The sequence below is a fragment of the Oncorhynchus mykiss genome, chromosome 22, assembly GCF_013265735.2.
Source record: "Oncorhynchus mykiss isolate Arlee chromosome 22, USDA_OmykA_1.1, whole genome shotgun sequence".
Classification (NCBI taxonomy): Eukaryota; Metazoa; Chordata; class Actinopteri; order Salmoniformes; family Salmonidae; genus Oncorhynchus; species Oncorhynchus mykiss.
This window is the reverse complement of record NC_048586.1, coordinates 30,059,283-30,078,837: the sequence shown is the minus strand read 5'-3', so window position 1 is coordinate 30,078,837 and position 19,555 is coordinate 30,059,283. Positions and strand designations below refer to the sequence as shown.

Sequence of the window (19,555 nt, the reverse complement as noted above, 5' to 3'; positions counted from 1 at the left end):
TGGACTGCACCATATTTGCCAGTTCTTGCTGTGAGATGTTACTCCACTCTTCCACCAAGGCACCTGCAAGTTTCCACTCATTTATAGGGGGAATGGCCCTAGCCCTCACCCTCTGATCCAACAGGTCCCAGACGTGCTCAATGGGATTGAGATCCGGGCTCTTCGCTGGCCATGGCAGAGCACTGACATTCCTGTCTTGCATGAAATCATGCACAGAACGAGCTGGTGGCATTGTCATGCTGGAAGGTTATGTCAGGAGCCTGCGGGAAGGGTACCACATGAGGGAGGAGGATGTCTTCCCTTTAACGCACAGCATTGAGATTTCCTGCAATGACAACAAGGTCAGTCCGATGATGCTGTGACACACTGCCCCAGACCCTGATGGACCCTCCACCTCCAAATCGATCCCGCTCCAGAGTACAGGCTTAAGTGTAACGCTCATTCCTTTTGACGATAAACACAAATCTGACCATCACCCCTGGTGAGACAAAACCGTGACTCGTCAGTGAAGAGCACTTTTTTCCAGCCCTGTCTGGTCCAGTGACGGTGGGTTTGTGCCCATAGGCGACGTTGTTGCCGGTGTTGTCTGGTGAGGACCTGCCTTACACTAGGCCTATAAGCCCTCAGTCCAGCCTCTCTCCGCCTATCGCGGACAGACTTAGCACTGATGGAGGGATTGTGCATTCCTGATGTAACTCAGGCAGTTGTTGTTGCCATCCTGTACCTGTCCCGCAGGTGTGATGTTCAGATGTACCGATCCTGCACAGGTGTTGTTACATGTGGTCTGCCACTGCGAGGACGATCAGCTGTCCGTCCTGTCTCCCTGTAGCTCTGTCTTAGGCGTCTCACAGTACTGACATTGCAATGTATTGCCCTAGTCACATCTGCAGTCCTCATGCCTCCTTGCAGCATGCCTAAGGCACGTTCACGCCGATGAGCAGGGACCCTGGGCACCTTTCTTTTGGTGAAGTTATTTGGATTTTTTAAATTATCTTTGAAAGACAGGGTCTTGAAAAAGGGACATTTCTTTTTTTGCTGAGTTTACATATAAATGTGTATGTAAAAATGAACAATTGCAAAGGATGCTGAGTATTACTCTAATGAGCTCCGCCCATGAAAGAAGGCCAATGACAGTACCCAGTGTGCTTGCAGTTCTTCATTTTCACATATACTTTACATTACAATTTTGGTCATTTAGCAGGACACTCTTATCCAGAGTGACAGTGCACATTCAACTAAGGTAGATAAACAACGACATATCACAGTCATAGCAAGTAAAACGATTCTGTAACCATTGCTGTGAATGTGGTTGCTGTTCGGCCGGCAACTTGCAAATGTATTTTAAAATACAAAAACCATGTATTATAATAAAATACTATACTATGCAAAAGTATATGATATTTTATTTGGATACAGTGATTTTGTAGTTGTATTTAGAAATTGTAATTTGTAATTTATGCCCATCCTTGAAAGCTGGGTGGAAAATCCAATCAGTTTTCCACATTGATTCAACGTCATCACACAAAAGTTTTTTTGTTGCTGAAATGACGTGGAAACACAGTTGATTTAACCAGTTCTTGACCAGTGGGGCTGCATTGTAACTCACATTCGAACACATGCACACCATAAACACACACACACACTAGGAGGTGATATATGCTGCTACTCAGGTCATCATCATTCAGCAGTCTTATATATAAATGCTTCACACAGATTTATACGTGCTTGAAACAGTGTGTTTTAATGTTTGTGTGTGAGTGTCAGTGTGTGTGTGGGTTTGTGTGTGTGTGTGTGTGCATCCGTGTGACGCGGTTGCTTTCAGAGAAAAAAGAGGGCACTATTAGCTTTGACACACACCGATGGGGATAGGAGAAGAATGATGATCAGAAGCTCAGTTATTCCTGGCGCTGTAGTGGCGTAGTGTCGTAACATACAGCATATCTCGGGGGATGTTTGAGGGTGTGTGTATGAGAGTGTGTAGCCATAGCCGCGGGAAGTAGGTTGGGGTTGCTGCATTTTTTTCGCTGACGGGGGGACGGGGGCGGTGCAGAATGAAACCGTTTTGCCATCACTACAGACGGCTATATCGGTCCGTTAATACTGGACTAGTAAAGGCCCAGTGCACTGCTTTTGTGAAAAAGTATTTTTATATATATTTTTATTCTGATTTGTCAGAACCCCTACTTCCCGCGGCTATGTGAGAAGTTACAGTGTGTGTTTACCTCTCTCTGGACAGGATGTGTGTTTGACAGTGTGAGTAGTTACAGTGTGTGTATACCTCTCTCTGGACAGGGTGTGTGCTTACCTCTCTCTGGACAGGGTGTGTGTTTGACAGTGTGAGTAGTTACAGTGTGTGTATACCTCTCTCTGGACAGGATGTGTGTTTGACAGTGTGAGTAGTTACAGTGTGTGTTTACCTCTCTCTGGACAGTGGTTTGGGTTCAGGCCGGAGAGCTAGCAGTGCGTTCCCGGGGCGGGTCATCGGGGGCGACCGGGGGAAGTTGAGATCGAGGGATCCTGACTTCCTGTTCAGCAGCTCTAACCCCATTGCCCCCGCCATCTCACTCTCGATTGGACAAGACCCGGCACGCCCATGGGCATCCATTGGACAGGAGCCAGAGCGGGTGTGATGTGGGAGGACGGCACCCGACAGGGGGAGGGTTGGTGGGGAGGACGGGGGAGAATGAGATGCCTTTTTCTTGGCCGCGGCTCCAGAGAGAAGCTTTAGCAGACCTCCTTTCTTCTCCTTCTGTGGACACAGATAACAAGACAGAGAAGAGAATGGGGATGAAACAATTTGCAGTGTCTTCTACAGATGTACAGTTTTATTTTTCTGGCAGTATCCCTCCTGGTCTCAGAGACAGTTAACCAGCAGTATCTACCTGATGTAACAATGACTCCTCCAGTTGGCAAGTACAGTATCTTTTTGAGATCTGAGTGTAGTTCTCTAACCATCCACCAGAGAGCAGCACATATACAGCAGATAGTTTAGTCTTGATGTGTCAGGGGGAACTTCGTCTCAGGGGGAACTTAGTCTCAGTGTGTGTGTGTGTGTGTGTGAGTTTGTGTGCATCTTTGGGGTTGAGATGTGAGTCAGAGCCAATTATCAGCGCATAATCAGCATGGAAGCATCTGTCTTACAGCACAGCAGGCCTCATCACACACGCACACACACACACACACACACACACACACACACACACACACACACACACACACACACACACACACACCACAAACCTCTAACTTAATCAGACAGCAAACTCCAACGCATAATAAGCCAATGCATGTGGGGAATTAAAATGGTTAGGAAAGCTAGGAGGTTAAATGCGATGAGACTAAATACTATAGTTAATCCATCACAGCTCGTAGTCAATGACTGTTTATCATGGTCCTTCCCTAGTCTATTTGTCCTATTGTCACCAACTGTCTCATCTAGTGTCTGTGAAGCCAGTCAACACCAGAGCAGATAGGCTCCTCTCTCTCAGACAACTCTACCATCCATCACTGACACCATGGACCGAGCTTTAATACACTCATCAAGATAAAGAACAACACACAGAGACAGCCCTGTCACACTGATCGTCTGTTTGTCTGTCTGGCGTTGGACGATTCTGCACCATGTCCAGGTGCAAGCCACTTCCCCTCAACACCACTTCCCCTAGCTATGCTTTTAATATTCCCTGACTATATCCTCCTGACTATGGCATCATGTTGAGGGATTTTAAGGCAGTGTGATGTTGGAACCAGACTCTGCTGTGAGTTTAGATAAAGGGAGGTAGTGGTGGAGAGAGAGAGAGAGAGAGAGAGAGAGAGAGAGAGAGAGAGAGAGAGAAAGAGAGAGAGAGAGAGAGAGAGAGCAAGATGAAGAGAGACACCCTAGGAGACTCACCTTCTCTGGTTTTGGGGCGTTGCTGTGGGAGGGGCCAGGCGAGGACGGTTGGAAGGGATTGGTTGATTCTCCGTTGAGCAGGGCGGCACTGGCGTTGGGAGGGGTGAGGCAGGAGAGAGGGGAGGAAAGTGGGATGAGGGGCGAAGAGAGGCAGGAGAGAGGGCGCGAAGCAGGGGAGGAGAGGGGGGAAGGGCCGGGGGACACCATGGATATTGGGCGAGCAGATTGACCAGCGGAGCGCGACGGGGAAGATTTCTGAGGTCGGAGAGGAGAGACGGTGGGTGTGGGACGCTCTGGGCTGCTGGAGGGCGGGCTGTGGACTGAACACACACATTACACACTGTTACATACTATTACACAGCACACAGTAGTCATCTTACTGTTACAAGACACCATCTGCTTCCTGTTTGTGCTGTCATCATATTATATATATATATTTTATTGTCACACCAGATAGGTGCAGTGAAATGTGTTATTTTGCAGGGTTAGCCATAGTAGTACGGCGCCCATGGAGAAAATTAGGGTTAAGTGCCTTCTGATTTTTAACCTTGTCGGCTCAGGTATTCAAACCAGCGACATTTTGGGTTACGGCCCCAACGCCCTAACCGCTAGGCTACCTGCCGCCCCAATACGACATCTGACTGCCAATGACACATGTGACCAAACTGCCATAGCCTACCTATGGTCATACTTTATTTTGTAATGGATAACAGGTGTGTGTGTGTAAGACAGAGACAAAGAGAGAGGCTCCCAGGAGAAACTTTAAATACCATCACATGTTCTCCCTGACAGAGAGAGGGAAGGAAGGAGAGAGGCAAGGAGGGAGAGAGAGGCCAGATATAAGAGCTGGATCAAATGTAGGAAATTACAGATCTAGAACCTGAATAATCTCTGTGTACTCACCCAGTTGCATGGCAGAGCGGGTCTGGTTAACTGTTTGTTGTCCAAAGCGAAGGCAGTTCTTAAGCTGAGCAGCGGCAGACTGGGGGGAAGAGGGGGGAGGGGAGGGACGAGAGGAGGAGGGGCCGGCAGAGGAGGGGCCGGCGGAGGAGGGAGAGGCTGCCTTACTCCCCTGTCCCACCCCTCCCACCTCCTGCCCTGAGAGACAGGAGCTCTGAGAACCACCCACCGCAAACGGAGCTCTGCAGAGAGAGCGAGAAAGAGAGAGAGCACGAGTGGGAGAAGGGGTTGGGAGAGGGGAGAGATTTAATGGTTCCAGTCCTGTTAGAAAAGTGACCAAGATACTATTGATATCCCCTATTATACTACCATCAACATGCTGCTTTTCGTCCGCCTCTCACGCAAACAGAGTTATGTGTTTGAAAGGGTGTGTGTTAGAGGGAGAAAGAGAGTATTTGCGTGAGAAAATGTGTGTGTGAGTGTGCGTGCGTTCGTGCCTGTGCGTGTCTCACCGTGACACGGGTGTGACATAGTTTCCAGGGAAGACTCCGGAAGCAGCGGTGCGTAGAGAGGTCCCTTTAAACCAGCCGTCCTGACACTTCTCTGTGACACGGTACATCTCTCCTTTCCTCAGCTCCAACTCATCTGCCTTCTGGGACTTATACGCATACAGGGCCAGGTAGCTGGGATACACAGAGACGTCGTTTAGGATCATTTGACTGAACAAATGACTGGTATTGTTTTAATATGGACAAACAACTATGTAATAAAATGCAACCACATAAAAGGTGAGATTCTGTGCATGCCTCATGTGCATTATTTGATCTCATATCCAATTTGCTGGAATAAAGACCAACATTCATTCACTGTCTAAATACTGTTGAAGGGTCCGACTGAATATATGTTTTATATCTGAATGTACATGTCTGAATTTATGTCTGAATATACACTATATGATCAAAAGTATGTGGACACCTGCTCGTCAAACATCTCATTCCAAAATCATGGCCATTAATATGGAGTTGATTCCCTCTTTGCTGCTATAACAGTCTCCACTCTTCAGGGAAGGCTTTTCACTAGATGTTGGAACATTGCTGTAGAGACTTGCTTCCATTCAGCCACAAGAGCATTAGTGAGGTCGGGCACCTATGCTGGGCAATTAGGCCTGGCTCACAGTCGGTGTTCCAATTCATCCCAAAGGTGTTCAATGGGGTTGAGGTCAGGGCTCTGTGCAGGCCAGTCAAGTTCTTCCACACCGATCTTGACAATCCACTTCTGTATGGACCTCACGTTGTGCATGGGGGCATCGTCATGCTAAAACAGGAAAGGGCTTTGCCCAAACTGTTGCCACAAAGTTGGAAGCACAGAATCATCTAGAATGTCATTGTATTCTGTAGCGTTAAGATTTCCCTTCACTGGAACTAAGGGTCCTAGCCCAAACCATGAAAAACAGCCCCAGACCATTATTTCTCCTCCCCCACACTTTACAGTTGGCATTATGCATTTGGGCAGGTAGCGTTCTCTTGGTAACCACCAAACCCCGATTCGTCCATCGGACTGCCAGATAGTGAAGAGTGATTCATCATTTCAGAGAATGCGTTTCCACTGCTCCAGAGTCCAATGGCGGCAGGTTTTACACTGAAGCTTGGCATTGCACATGGTGATCTTAGGCTTGTGTGCAGCTGCTCAACCATGGAAACACATTTCATGGTTGGTTGAGAGAATGCCAAGAGTGTGCAAAGCTGTCATCAACGCAAAGGGAGGCTACTTTTAAGAATTTGTTTTACACTTTTTTGGTTACTACATGATTCCATATGTGTTATTTCATAGTTTTGATGTATTCACTATTATTTTACAATGTAGAAAATAGTAAAAATAAAGAAAAATCCTTGAATGAGTAGGTGTGGCCTAACTTTTGACTGGTACTATATGTCTGAAGAATAATAGGAGGGGAGAGTAAGCAGGTGTCCATGCACTGCCTCTGGGTTGCTATGGTAACTAGGGGACGTTTTCCCATAGCAACAGGGCAGGTTGCCAGTCGGAGATGGAAGTGTCCGACCTCATTAGCGGGACAACCCGCTCTGGATAGTGTGTGTTTGTGTGTGTGCACGCACGTCCAGGAAGATATGGTAGTAGATGCAGCACAATCTTTATATTCCACACAGCTTCTGTTTCACCTTATAGACAGGACAGCAGCTCAGAGAAAACAGACAGCATTGCTAGTCAACTCATTTACCTCTAGATTTACCAGTTGGTAAACCATGCCTGTGTGATGAGTAAACTGTACTGTAACTTACATGTTGAGTGGTAGTTGGACCTTGGCTTGAGCCAGCAGTTCTGAGGTGACTGAAGCCATTCTGGGAGGAACCAGAACTCCGACTGAGGAGGGAGTGGGACCGGGGGGACCGGGGGGAGAGTCCTGTATTCGTGCAGCAGCCCTGGGGTCAGAGGAGCTGATGAGGACAGGGTGGGAGATCTCCATGCTGTGTCTGTTGTTGAGCTGGGCTGTCCGCTGCGTCACACTCAGAGCTGTGAACGAGTGGCGCTTCTTAGCGTTTTTCTTCCCCTCTCCCCCTCTTCTCTCCTCCTCTTGCCTCTGGAGGGCACCATTGCCACTTCCTGCAGAGGATGGGTCAGGGGAGGGGCCAAGGGAGCAGGGACCCAATGGGAGGCCGGGAGACGGATCAAAGCTGGGGCCAGGGACGGGATTGGATGTCGGCTTGTCAATCTCCATCAACTGTTTGGCTGTTTCATTTAGCTAAAGTGGAGAGGAGATGAGAGGAAAGGAGACGAGAGGATAGGAGACGAGAGGAGACGAAAGGAGACGAGAGGAGAGGAAAGGATGAGATCCAAATCATTGAATTGAATTGCTTTAGACTGCTTTACTACACACTGCTGGCTCTCAGAGCACGCCTTCTGCTGTTGGCAGAACTTCAAACCAGACAAAAAAGATCACACACACCCCACACCCTGGGGAGAATCTATGTACTTAGTGAAAGTAATGCAGCTCATATCTGACAGGATGACAGTCGATCTTGTAGTCTGTTCTTGCTAGTCAGATAACCCCCACACACTGAATCTACCCAGCAACAACACTACTCACGCTCTCTCACAGACGGATGCTCATTCTCACAGTCACAATCACAGCACAGAGAGAGCAGATCCTCTCAGTCCACACACACACATTGTCACCATGTTGAACTCAGGGGATGCTTTCTGCTACATTACATCAATATCACCTCCGCTGAAAACACACTCCTTTGTTGGAGAGGATTCCTTGGAGAGAATAGTGCGCGTGTGAGTATAGACTGTCGAGGGCAGGACAGAGTGGATCTGTCTCAGTGTGTGAGTATAGACTGTAGAGGGCAGGACAAAGTGGATCTGTCTCAGCGTGTGAGTATAGACTGTAGGGGGTAGGACAGAGTGGATCTGTCTCAGTGTGTGAGTATAGACTGTAGGGGGCAGGACAGAGTGGATCTGTCTCAGTGTGTGAGTATAGACTGTAGAGAGCAGGACAGAGTGGATCTGTCTCAGTGTGTGAGTATAGACTGTAGAGGGCAGGACAGAGTGGATCTGTCTCAGTGTGTGAGTATAGACTGTAGAGGGCAGGACAGAGTGGATCTGTCTCAGTCTGTGAGTATAGACTGTAGAGGGCAGGACAGAGTGGATCTGTCTCAGTGTGTGAGTATAGACTGTAGGGGGCAGGACAGAGTGGATCTGTCTCAGTGTGTGAGTATAGACTGTATAGGGCAGGACAGAGTGGATCTGTCTCAGTGTGTGAGTATAGACTGTAGAGGGCAGGACAGAGTGGATCTGTCTCAGTGTGTGAGTATAGACTGTAGGGGGCAGGACAGTGTGGATATGTCTCAGTGTGTGAGTATAGACTGTAGAGGGCAAGACAGAGTGGATCTGTCTCAGTGTGTGAGTATAGACTGTAGGGGGCAGGACAGAGTGGATCTGTCTCAGTGTGTGAGTATAGACTGTAGAGGGCAGGACAGAGTGGATCTGTCTCAGTGTGTGAGTATAGACTGTAGAGGGCAGGACAGAGTGGATCTGTCTCAGTGTGTGAGTATAGACTGTAGAAGGCAGGACAGAGTGGATCTGTCTCAGTGTGTGAGTATAGACTGTAGAGGGCAGGACAGAGTGGATCTGTCTCAGTGTGTGAGTATAGACTGTAGGCGGCAGGACAGAGTGGATCTGTCTCAGTGTGTGAGTATAGACTGTAGAGGGCAGGACAGAGTGGATCTGTCTCAGTGTGTAAGTATAGACTGTAGAGGGCAGGACAGAGTGGATCTGTCTCAGTGTGTGAGTATAGACTGTAGAGGGCAGGACAGAGTGGATCTGTCTCAGTGTGTGAGTATAGACTGTATGAGGCAGGACAGAGTGGATCTGTCTCAGTGTGTGAGTATAGACTGTAGAGGGCAGGACAGAGTGGATCTGTCTCAGTGTGTAAGTATAGACTGTAGGGAGCAGGACCAGAGTGGATCTGTCTCAGTGTGTGAGTATAGACTGTATGGGGCAGGACAGAGTGGATCTGTCTCAGTGTGTGAGTATAGACTGTAGGGGACAGGACAGAGTGGATCTGTCTCAGTGTGTGAGTATAGACTGTGTGGGGCAGGACAGAGTGGATCTGTCTCAGTGTGTGAGTATAGACTGTGTGGGGCAGGACAGAGTGGATCTGTCTCAGTGTGTGAGTATAGACTGTAGGGGGCAGGACAGAGTGGATCTGTCTCAGTGTGTGAGTATAGACTGTAGAGGGCAGGACAGAGTGGATCTGTCTCAGTGTGTGAGTATAGACTGTAGGGGGCAGGACAGAGTGGATCTGTCTCAATGTGTGAGTATAGACTGTAGAGGGCAGGACAGAGTGGATCTGTCTCAGTGTGTGAGTATAGACTGTAGAGGGCAGGACAGAGTGGATCTGTCTCAGTGTGTGAGTATAGACTGTAGAGAGCAGGACAGAGTGGCTCTGTCTCAGTGTGTGAGTATAGACTGTAGAGGGCAGGACAGAGTGGATCTGTCTCAGTGTGTGAGTATAGAATATAGAGAGCAGGACAGAGTGGCTCTGTCTCAGTGTGTGAGTATAGACTGTAGAGGGCAGGACAGAGTGGATCTGTCTCAGTGTGTGAGTATAGACTGTAGAGGGCAGGACAGAGTGGATCTGTCTCAGTGTGAGTATAGACTGTAGGGGGCAGGACAGAGTGGATCTGACTCAGTGTGTGAGTATAGACTGTAGGGGGCAGGACAGAGTGGATCTGTCTCAGTGTGTGAGTATAGACTGTAGAGGGCAGGACAGAGTGGATCTGTCTCAGTGTGTGAGTATAGACTGTAGAAGGCAGGACAGAGTGGATCTGTCTCAGTGTGTGAGTATAGACTGTAGAGGGCAGGACAGAGTGGATCTGTCTCAGTGTGTGAGTATAGACTGTAGGCGGCAGGACAGAGTGGATCTGTCTCAGTGTGTGAGTATAGACTGTAGAGGGCAGGACAGAGTGGATCTGTCTCAGTGTGTGAGTATAGACTGTAGAGGGCAGGACAGAGTGGATCTGTCTCAGCGTGTGAGTATAGACTGTAGAGGGCAGGACAGAGTGGATCTGTCTCAGTGTGTAAGTATAGACTGTAGGGGCAGGACAGAGTGGATCTGTCTCAGTGTGTGAGTATAGACTGTAGAGGGCAGGACAGAGTGGATCTGTCTCAGTGTGTGAGTATAGACTGTATGAGGCAGGACAGAGTGGATCTGTCTCAGTGTGTGAGTATAGACTGTAGAGGGCAGGACAGAGTGGATCTGTCTCAGTGTGTAAGTATAGACTGTAGGGAGCAGGACCAGAGTGGATCTGTCTCAGTGTGTGAGTATAGACTGTATGGGGCAGGACAGAGTGGATCTGTCTCAGTGTGTGAGTATAGACTGTAGGGGACAGGACAGAGTGGATCTGTCTCAGTGTGTGAGTATAGACTGTGTGGGGCAGGACAGAGTGGATCTGTCTCAGTGTGTGAGTATAGACTGTGTGGGGCAGGACAGAGTGGATCTGTCTCCGTGTGTGAGTATAGACTGTATGGGGCAGGACAGAGTGGATCTGTCTCAGTGTGTGAGTAAAGACTGTATGGGGCAGGACAGAGTGGATCTGTCTCAGTGTGTGAGTATAGACTGTAGGGGGCAGGACAGAGTGGATCTGTCTCAGTGTGTGAGTATAGACTGTAGAGGGCAGGACAGAGTGGATCTGTCTCAGTGTGTGAGTATAGACTGTAGGGGGCAGGACAGAGTGGATCTGTCTCAATGTGTGAGTATAGACTGTAGAGGGCAGGACAGAGTGGATCTGTCTCAGTGTGTGAGTATAGACTGTAGAGGGCAGGACAGAGTGGATCTGTCTGTGTGTGAGTATAGACTGTAGAGAGCAGGACAGAGTGGCTCTGTCTCAGTGTGTGAGTATAGACTGTAGAGGGCAGGACAGAGTGGATCTGTCTCAGTGTGTGAGTATAGACTGTAGAGGGCAGGACAGAGTGGATCTGTCTCAGTGTGTGAGTATAGACTGTAGGGGGCAGGACAGAGTGGATCTGTCTCAGTGTGTGAGTATAGACTGTAGGGGGGCAGGACAGAGTGGATCTGTCTCAGTGTGTAAGTATAGACTGTATGGGGCAGGACAGAGTGGATCTGACTCAGTGTGTGAGACGTCGCCATCTCCATATTAATAGATATGCTAATCAGAACATATGCTAATGAGCCTGATAGATTGATCCCGCACTGACGGCATTACTCTCAGGGGACGAATGGAGACGCACACACAGTCTTTCTCTATGAAGGTCAAATACACACTCAGACACAGACAGACAGTGAATTCCTCTCCCCATCTCATGCATACGTTCCCACAGTATACACAATATACCTGAATGTGTGACTGGCTCTTTACACTATTCACAAGGGCCTTCACCTTTTACCTCACCAGAAATGGTGTGAGAGTTTGTGTGTGTATGTGTGTGTGTGTGTGTGTGTGTGTGTGTGTGTGTGTGTGTGTGTGTGTGTGTGTGTGTGTGTGTGTGCGCGTTGTTCTCTGAGGCAGAACCATCCTTCACCCTGTACTTTCTTTCTCTCTGTGATCGTCTTTCATCTGAGCAGCCCTGTGCTCACTGTGCCATACAGTGTGTGTATTTGTGTGTGTTTGGACGTCAACATTCTAACAGTCTAATGAATACATTTAATATATGCTATTTCGAGGCAATTATGGGGGTAATTATCAACGGGGCAGGGCACCTTCAACTGTCGGGAGTAGGACGGGCAGCAGAGGGAAACCAGTCAAAAATGTCCTCCTTCAATTTGTGATATTAAGAACGACAGTGTGTTATGACATCCACATGACGCTCTAGGCTCTTCTTGTGTTAAAGGTGTGAAGGGTTAACTGCTACACCACCATAGGAGACAAGGAGAGAGGAGAGAGCTCCTTCCTCCCTCCCCCAACGCTCCACTCGCCTCCAGCTGGGACACCCTCATTATGTACCCCCCTACTAACCCTAACCTCCCCCTTCACAACACACATACGCACGCACACATAGCCTCCCGTCAAAGTGATGGAAGAGTCTTAATTATTGATGTATCCCTATCTAATAAGACCCCCCCGTGTGTGTGTTTGTTGTTACCTCTACATAGAGGATGGGGAAGATCCCGATCTTATCTCCCAGCATGCCCTCTGCCCAGTTGTCATCCACTCGTCTGATCACCGTCAGAACCTCATCCTATTGAACAGACAGTATGGTTTATAAGGACACAACAGGAATTAAGCTTATATTCATCTCTCTCTCTCTCTCTCTCTCTCTGTCTCTCTCTCTCTCTCTGTCTCTCTGTCTCCCTCTCTCTCTCTCTCTCTCTCTCTCTCTGTCTCTCTCTCTCTCTCTCTCTGTCTCTCTCTCTCTCTCTCTCTCTCTCTCTCTCTCTCTCTCTCTCTCGGGTGGTCTAGAGTTGTGTTGCCTCTTTTTGGTGGTGACATGCTGGTAAAAAATGGGGTAAAACTGATTTCCCTGCATTAAAATCACCATGTGTGAGTCTCTCTTTCTCTCACTCTCCCACACTATCTCCCCTCTCCCTCTCTATCTTGGCCTGCCCCCTTCGTTTTCTCTGCCTCTGCCCATGACCTAATGATACCACTGTCTCTACTAATTTCTCATCATCACAGAGGGAAAGAAGGAGAGGGAGGGAGATGATGGCAGAAAGAGAAACCGTAAGAGAGGGATAAGGTTTCTCTCTCTCTCCTAGAGATATATTATCTGACCCACTGGCCCTGTTACATGCAGGCTTACATGCTGCTCTCCGTCTCTCATTCACTCCCTCTCCGTCTCCCTCTCTGTCTCCCTTTCTGTCTCCCTCTCTGTCTCCCTCTCCGCCTCCCTCTCATTCTCTCTTTGAATTTAAACCCATCCTTCCATTTAGTAATTTAGCTAGGGAACTGCAGCTGTGATTCTGTGTGTGCGAAAAGGAAGTGCATGTCTGTGTCTCTCTGTCCTGACTTGGCCCTCAGCCCCATCCTGAGAGAGTGTATGAGGCCAGGTGCTGCTGAGGAACACACACACAGAGAATGAGAGAGAACGAGATATGTTCCATTCGCCAGTGTCCTCACCTAGAGTGTGTAACAGCATGAACAAATGATGAGCTTTGAAGAGGAGAGGAGCAGAGGGAATACAAATCACTGTTTATCACAAACACTGTGCTGGAGAAGGGGGGTTACTCTCTCGCTCTCCCACATAGGAGGAGAAAAACTATATTCAGATAAAGAGGGAGAAAGATAGACGGAGGAGAAGGTAGACTGCTTAGATAAACACAAAACATCCAGTAGGGTATCATAGAGAGCCTCCACTCCACTCTTCTGGGAAGGCTTTCCACTAGATGTTGGAACATTGCTGCAGGGACTTGCTTCCATTCAGCCACAACAGCATTAGAGAGGTTGGTCACTGATGTTGGGCTACTAAGCCTGGCTCGCAATCAGCGTTCCAATTCATCCCACAGGTGTTCGATCAAATCAAATCAAATCACAATTTTATTTGTCACATACACATGGTTAGCAGATGTTAATGCGAGTGTAGCGAAATGCTTGTGCTTCTAGTTCCGACAATGCAGTAATAACCAACGAGTAATCTAACCTAACCCAACAATTCCACAACTACTACGTTATACACACAGTAAGGGGATAAAGATGTTCGATGAGGCTCTGTGCAGGCCACTCAAGTTCTTCCACACCGATATTCGGCAATCCATTGCTGTATGGACCTCGCTTTGTGCACAGGGGCGTTGTTATGCTGAAACAGGAAAAGGGCCTTCCCCAAGCGGTTGCCACAAAGTTTGAAGCACAGAATCTTCTAGAATGTCATTTTGTGCTGCCTAGCCCAAACCATGAAAAACAGCCCTTCCTTCTCCACCAAACTTTGCAGTTGGCACTATGCATTGTGTAAGGTAGCGTTCTCTCCTGGCATCCGCCAAACCCAGATTCGTCCGTTGGACTGCCAGATGGTGAAGCTAAGGACTCTGGGACTAAACACCTCCCTCTGCAACTGAATCCTGGACTTCCTGACGGGCCGCCCCCAGGTGGTAAGGGTAGGTAACAACACATCCGCCACGCTGATCCTCAACACAGGGGCCCCTCAGGGGTGCGTGATCAGTCCCCTCCTATACTCCCTGTTCACTCATAACTGCATGGCCAGGCATGACTCCAAAACCATCATTAAGTTTGCCGATGACACACCAGTGGTAGGCCTGATCACCAACAACGACGAGACAGCCAATAGGGAGGAGGTCAGAGACCTGGCCGTGTGTGGTACCAGGACAACAACCTCCCCCTCAACGCGATCAAGACAAAGGAGATGATTGTGGACTACAGGAAAAGGAGGACTGAGCACGCCCCCTTTCTCATCGACAGGGCTGTAGTGGAGCAGGTTGAGAGCTTCAAGTTCCTTGGTGTCCACATCACCAACAAACTAACATGGTCCAAGCACACCAAGACAGTCGTGAAGAAGGCACAACAAAACCTATTCTCCCTCAGGAGACTGAAAATATTTGGCATGGGTCCTCAGATCCTCAAAAGGTTCTACAGCTGCACCATTGGTGGCATCACTGCCTGGTATGGCAACTTCTCGGCATCCGACCGCCAGGCACTACAGAGGGTAGTGGGTACAACCCAGTACATCACTGGGGCCAAGCTCCCTGCCATCCAGGACCTCTACACCAGGTGGTGTCAGAGGAAGGCCCTAAAAATTGTCCAAAACTCCAGCCACCCTAGTCATAGACTGTTCTCTATGCTGCTGCACGGCAAGCGGTACCAGAGCACCAAGTCTAGGTCCAAGAGTTTTCTAAACAACTTCTACCCTCAAGCCATAAGACTCCTGAACATCTAATCAAATGGCCACCTAGACTATTTGCATTGCTCCCCCTTTTACACCGCTGCTACTCTCTGTTATTATCTATGCATAGTCACTTTAATAACTCTATCTACATGTACATATTTCCTCAATTGCCTCGGCTAACCGGTGCCACCGCACATTGACTCTGTACCGGTACCCTCTGTTGGTACCCCCTGTATATAGTCTCGCTATTGTTATTTTGCTGCTGCTCTTTAACTACTTGTTACTTTTATTTCCTATTCTTATTTGTATTTTTTAAACTGCATTGTTGGTTAAGGGCTTGTAAGTAAGCATTTCACTGTTGTATTCGGCGCATGTGACTAATACAATTTGATTTGAAGAGTAAATCATCACTCCAGAGAACGTGTTTCCACTGCTCAAGAGTCCAATGGCGACGAGCTTTACATAACTCCAGCCGACACTTTGGCATTGCGCATGGCATCTTAGGCTTGTGTGCGGCTGCTCGGTCATGAAAACCCATTTCATGAAGCTGCCGACAAACAGTTGATGTGCTGACGTTGCTTTGGAACTCGGTAGTGAGAGTTGCAACCGAAGACAGACGATTTTTTCGAACTACGTGCTTCAGCACTCGGCAGTCCCGTTCTGTTAGCTTGTGTGGCCTACCACTTCTCGGCTGAGCCGTTGTTGCTCCTAGAATTTTACACGTCACAATAATAGCACTTACAGTTGCCCGGGGTTGCTCTAGCAGGGCAGAAATTTGACACACTGATTTGTTGGAAAGGTGGCATCCTATGATGGTGCCACGTTGAATGTCACTGAGCTCTTCAGTAAGGCCATTCTACTGTCAATGTTTGTCTATGGAGATTGCATGGCTGTGTGCTCGATTTTATACACCTGTCAGTGTAACCGATGTGAAATGACTAGCTAGTGTGCGGGGTGCGCTCTAATAGCGTTTCAATCGGTGACGTCACTCGCTCTGAGACCTTGAAGTAGTTGTTCCCCTTGCCCTGCAAGAGCCAGGGCTTTTGTGGAGCGATGGGTAACGATGCTTCTTGGAAGGTATTTGTTGATGTATGCAGGGGGTCCCTGGTTCAAGCCCAGGTAGGGGTGAGGAGAGGGACGGAAGCTTTACTGTTACATCAGCAATGGGTCTGGCTGAAATAGCAGAATCCACTAATTTGAAGGGGTGTCCATATACTTTTGTATATATATTTATATTCCACACTCGGACAATACTCGTTCTGATATGTCTTCATTTTTGCGTGTATTGTTTTGTTTTGTTAGGTATTACTGTACTGTTGGAGCTAGAAACATAAGCATTTTGATGCACCTGCAATAACATCTGCAAAATATGTGTACGCGACCAATAAAATGACATTTTATTTGATCAGTGTCCATGTAAACGTATTCATAGATACACACACAGTGGATTACAGTGAGTCAGCGTGTGTTCCTGTGTGTAGGTTTGTGTGTGCGTGCATGTGTGTGTGTGTACCTTCGAGAAGGCCAGACAGTCTTTGTCCTGATCTTTGTCTTTGACTTCAAAGTCGTACAAGGCCTTTCCTGTGGGCGGAGTTTGGCTCAGCGGCCGTAACAACGCGATGTAACTAGCTGGCAGGAAACCATGACAACTGTTCAGCTCCCCATGGTACCAGTTGTCGTCAACTTTACGTCGCAGGATGATGATGTCCCCTTTTGCAAACTGCAGGTCTCCAGGTTCCTTCCCCTCGTAGGAATAGAGAGCCTTTCCACAGGGCAGGGTTAGGGTTAGATTAGGTAAACTCTGGAGGAGAAAGAAGAGATAAGTTAGACCTTCCCACAGGGCAAGGATGTTCTGGAGTGGAGAGAGGAAATATGTTAGACCTTCCCACAGGGCAGGGCGGGTAAACTCTGGAGGAGAGAGAGGAGACACGTTAGACCTTCCCACAGGGCAGGATGGGTAAACTCTGGAGGACAGAGAGGAGACACGTTAGACCTTCCCACAGGGCAGGGTGGGTAAACTCTGGAGGAAAGAGAAGACAGACCCTATACCAGAGATAAGCAACTATACTGAACAAAAATATAAACGCAACATGCAACAATTTCAAAGATTTTACTGAGTTACAGTTCATATAAGGAAATCAGTCAATTGAAATAAATTCATTAGGCCCTAATCTATGGATTTCACATGACTGGGAATAAAGATATGCATCTGTTGGTCACAGATACCTTAAAAAAAGGTGAGGGGCGTGGCTCAGAAAACCAGTCAGAATCCGGTGTGACCACCATTGGTCTCATTCAGAGCAACACATCTCCTTCACACAGAGTTGATCAGGCTGTTAATTGTGGTCTGTGGAATGTTGTCCCACTCCTCAATGGCCAAGTTGCTGGATATTGGCAGGAACTGGAACACATTGTCGTACACATCGATCCAGAGCATCCCAAACATGCTCAATGGGTGACATATCTGGTGAGTATGCAGGCCATGGAAGAACTGGGACATTTTCAGATTACATGAATGTTTACAGATCCTTGGGGCTGTGCATTATCATGCTGAAACATGAAGTGATAGTGTCGGATGAATGGCACAACAATGAGCCTCAGGATCTGGGGCACTCAGTTCACAACGTTGACATCAGCAAACCACTCGTCCACACAACACCATACATGTGGTCTGTGGTTGTGAGGCCGGTTGGACGTACTGCCAAGTGCAAATTGCACACTCCCTCAAAACTTCAGACATCTGTGACATTGTATTGTGTGACAAAACAGCACATTTTAGAGTGGCCTTTTATTTTCCACAAGGTGCACCTGTGTAATGATCATACTGTTTAATCATTTTTTTGATATGCCACACATGTCAGGTGGATGGAGTACCGTGGCAAAGGAAAAATGCTCATTAACAGGGATGTGAACAAATTTGTGCACAACATTTGAGAGAAATAAGCTTTATGTGCGTCTGGAAAATTTCTGGGATCTTTTATATCAGCTCATGAAACATGGGACCAACACATTACATGTTGCGTTTATATTTGTGTTCAGTATAGATTCAGCCGCAGGACGGATTTTGTTGGGCTGGATGGTCAGGGAGGCGGAACATAATTACAGAAAGTAGTCACACCTCTTGCTTTTTCTACATTTTGTTATGTTGCAGGCTGAATTCAATACGTATTACATTGAGATGTGTTGTCACTGGCCTACACACAACACCCCATAACGTCAAAGTGGAATTAGGTTTGTAGAATTTTACAAATGAATTCAAAATGTAAAGCTGAAATGTCTTGAGTGAATAAATATTCACACCCTTTGTTATGGCAAGCCTAAATAAGTTTAGGAGTAAAAATGTGCTTAACAAGTCACATATTAAGTTGCATGGAATATGTGTGCAGTAATAGTGTACTAAACATGATTTTTAAATGACCACCACATATCTGTACCCCACACATACAATTATCTGTAAGGTCCCTCAGTTGAGCAGTGAATTTCAAACACAAATTCAACCACAAAGACCAAAGAAGGTCACCTATGGGTATATGGGTAAAAAAAAAATGTTTTAAAGCAGACATTGAATATCCTTTTGAGCATGATGAAGTTATTAGTTACACTTTGGATGGTGAATCAACACACCCAATCACTACAAAGATACAGGTGTCCTTACTAACTCAGTTGCCGGAGAGGAAGGAAACCACTCAGGAATTTCACCATGAGACCAATATTGACTTTAAAACAGTTACAGAGTTTAATGGGTGTGATGGGAGAAAACTGAGGATGGATCAGCAACATTGTAGTTACTCCACATTACTAACCTATACAGACTGGAAAGAAGGAAACTTGTACAGAATAAAAATATCCCAAAACATACATCCTGTTCGCAATAAGGCACTAAAGTAAAACTGCAAAAAATGTGGCAAAGAAAGCGTCATGTTATGGGTATGCTTGTCAGCGGCGAGGATTAAGAAGTTTTTTAGGATAAAAATAAACGCAATAGAGCTAAGCACAGGCAAAATCCTAGAGGAAAACCTGGTTCAGTCTGCTTTCCACCAGACACAGGGAGACAAATTCAGCTTTCAGCAGGACAATAACCTAAATCACAAGGCCATATATACACTGGAGTTGCTTATCAAGATGACATTGAATGCTCCTGAGTGGCCTATTTACAGTTTTGACTTAAATAGTCTTGAACATCTATGGCAAGACTTGAAAATGGCTGTCTAGCAATGATCATCAACCAACTTGACAGAGCTTAAAGAATTAAAAAAAGAGTGTGCAAATATTGTACAATCCAGGTGTGCAAAGCTCTTAGAGACTTACCCAGAAAGACTCACAGCTGTAATCACTACCAAAGGTGATTCAAACATGTATTGACTCAAGGGTGTGAATACTTCTGTATTTCATTCTCAATAAATTTCCCAACGTTACTAAAAACATGTTTTCACTTTGTCATTATGGGGT

General features: G+C 47.2%; 1 protein-coding gene across 1 annotated transcript in view; it reads right to left on the bottom strand.

Moving 5' to 3' along the window:
- The window catches only part of LOC110501719 (E3 ubiquitin-protein ligase SH3RF3), a 77,829-nt gene that overhangs the window by 3,672 nt on the left and 54,602 nt on the right, over nucleotides 1–19,555 (bottom strand). The window contains exons 2-8 of the mRNA XM_036959071.1: nucleotides 16,620–16,907; nucleotides 12,416–12,511; nucleotides 7,090–7,550; nucleotides 5,305–5,475; nucleotides 4,796–5,034; nucleotides 3,893–4,212; nucleotides 2,418–2,749 (exon numbers count right to left, since the gene is read on the bottom strand). Coding sequence (XP_036814966.1) covers nucleotides 2,418–2,749; nucleotides 3,893–4,212; nucleotides 4,796–5,034; nucleotides 5,305–5,475; nucleotides 7,090–7,550; nucleotides 12,416–12,511; nucleotides 16,620–16,907 — 1,907 coding nt within the window. The remainder of the gene's footprint in view (nucleotides 1–2,417; nucleotides 2,750–3,892; nucleotides 4,213–4,795; nucleotides 5,035–5,304; nucleotides 5,476–7,089; nucleotides 7,551–12,415; nucleotides 12,512–16,619; nucleotides 16,908–19,555) is intronic.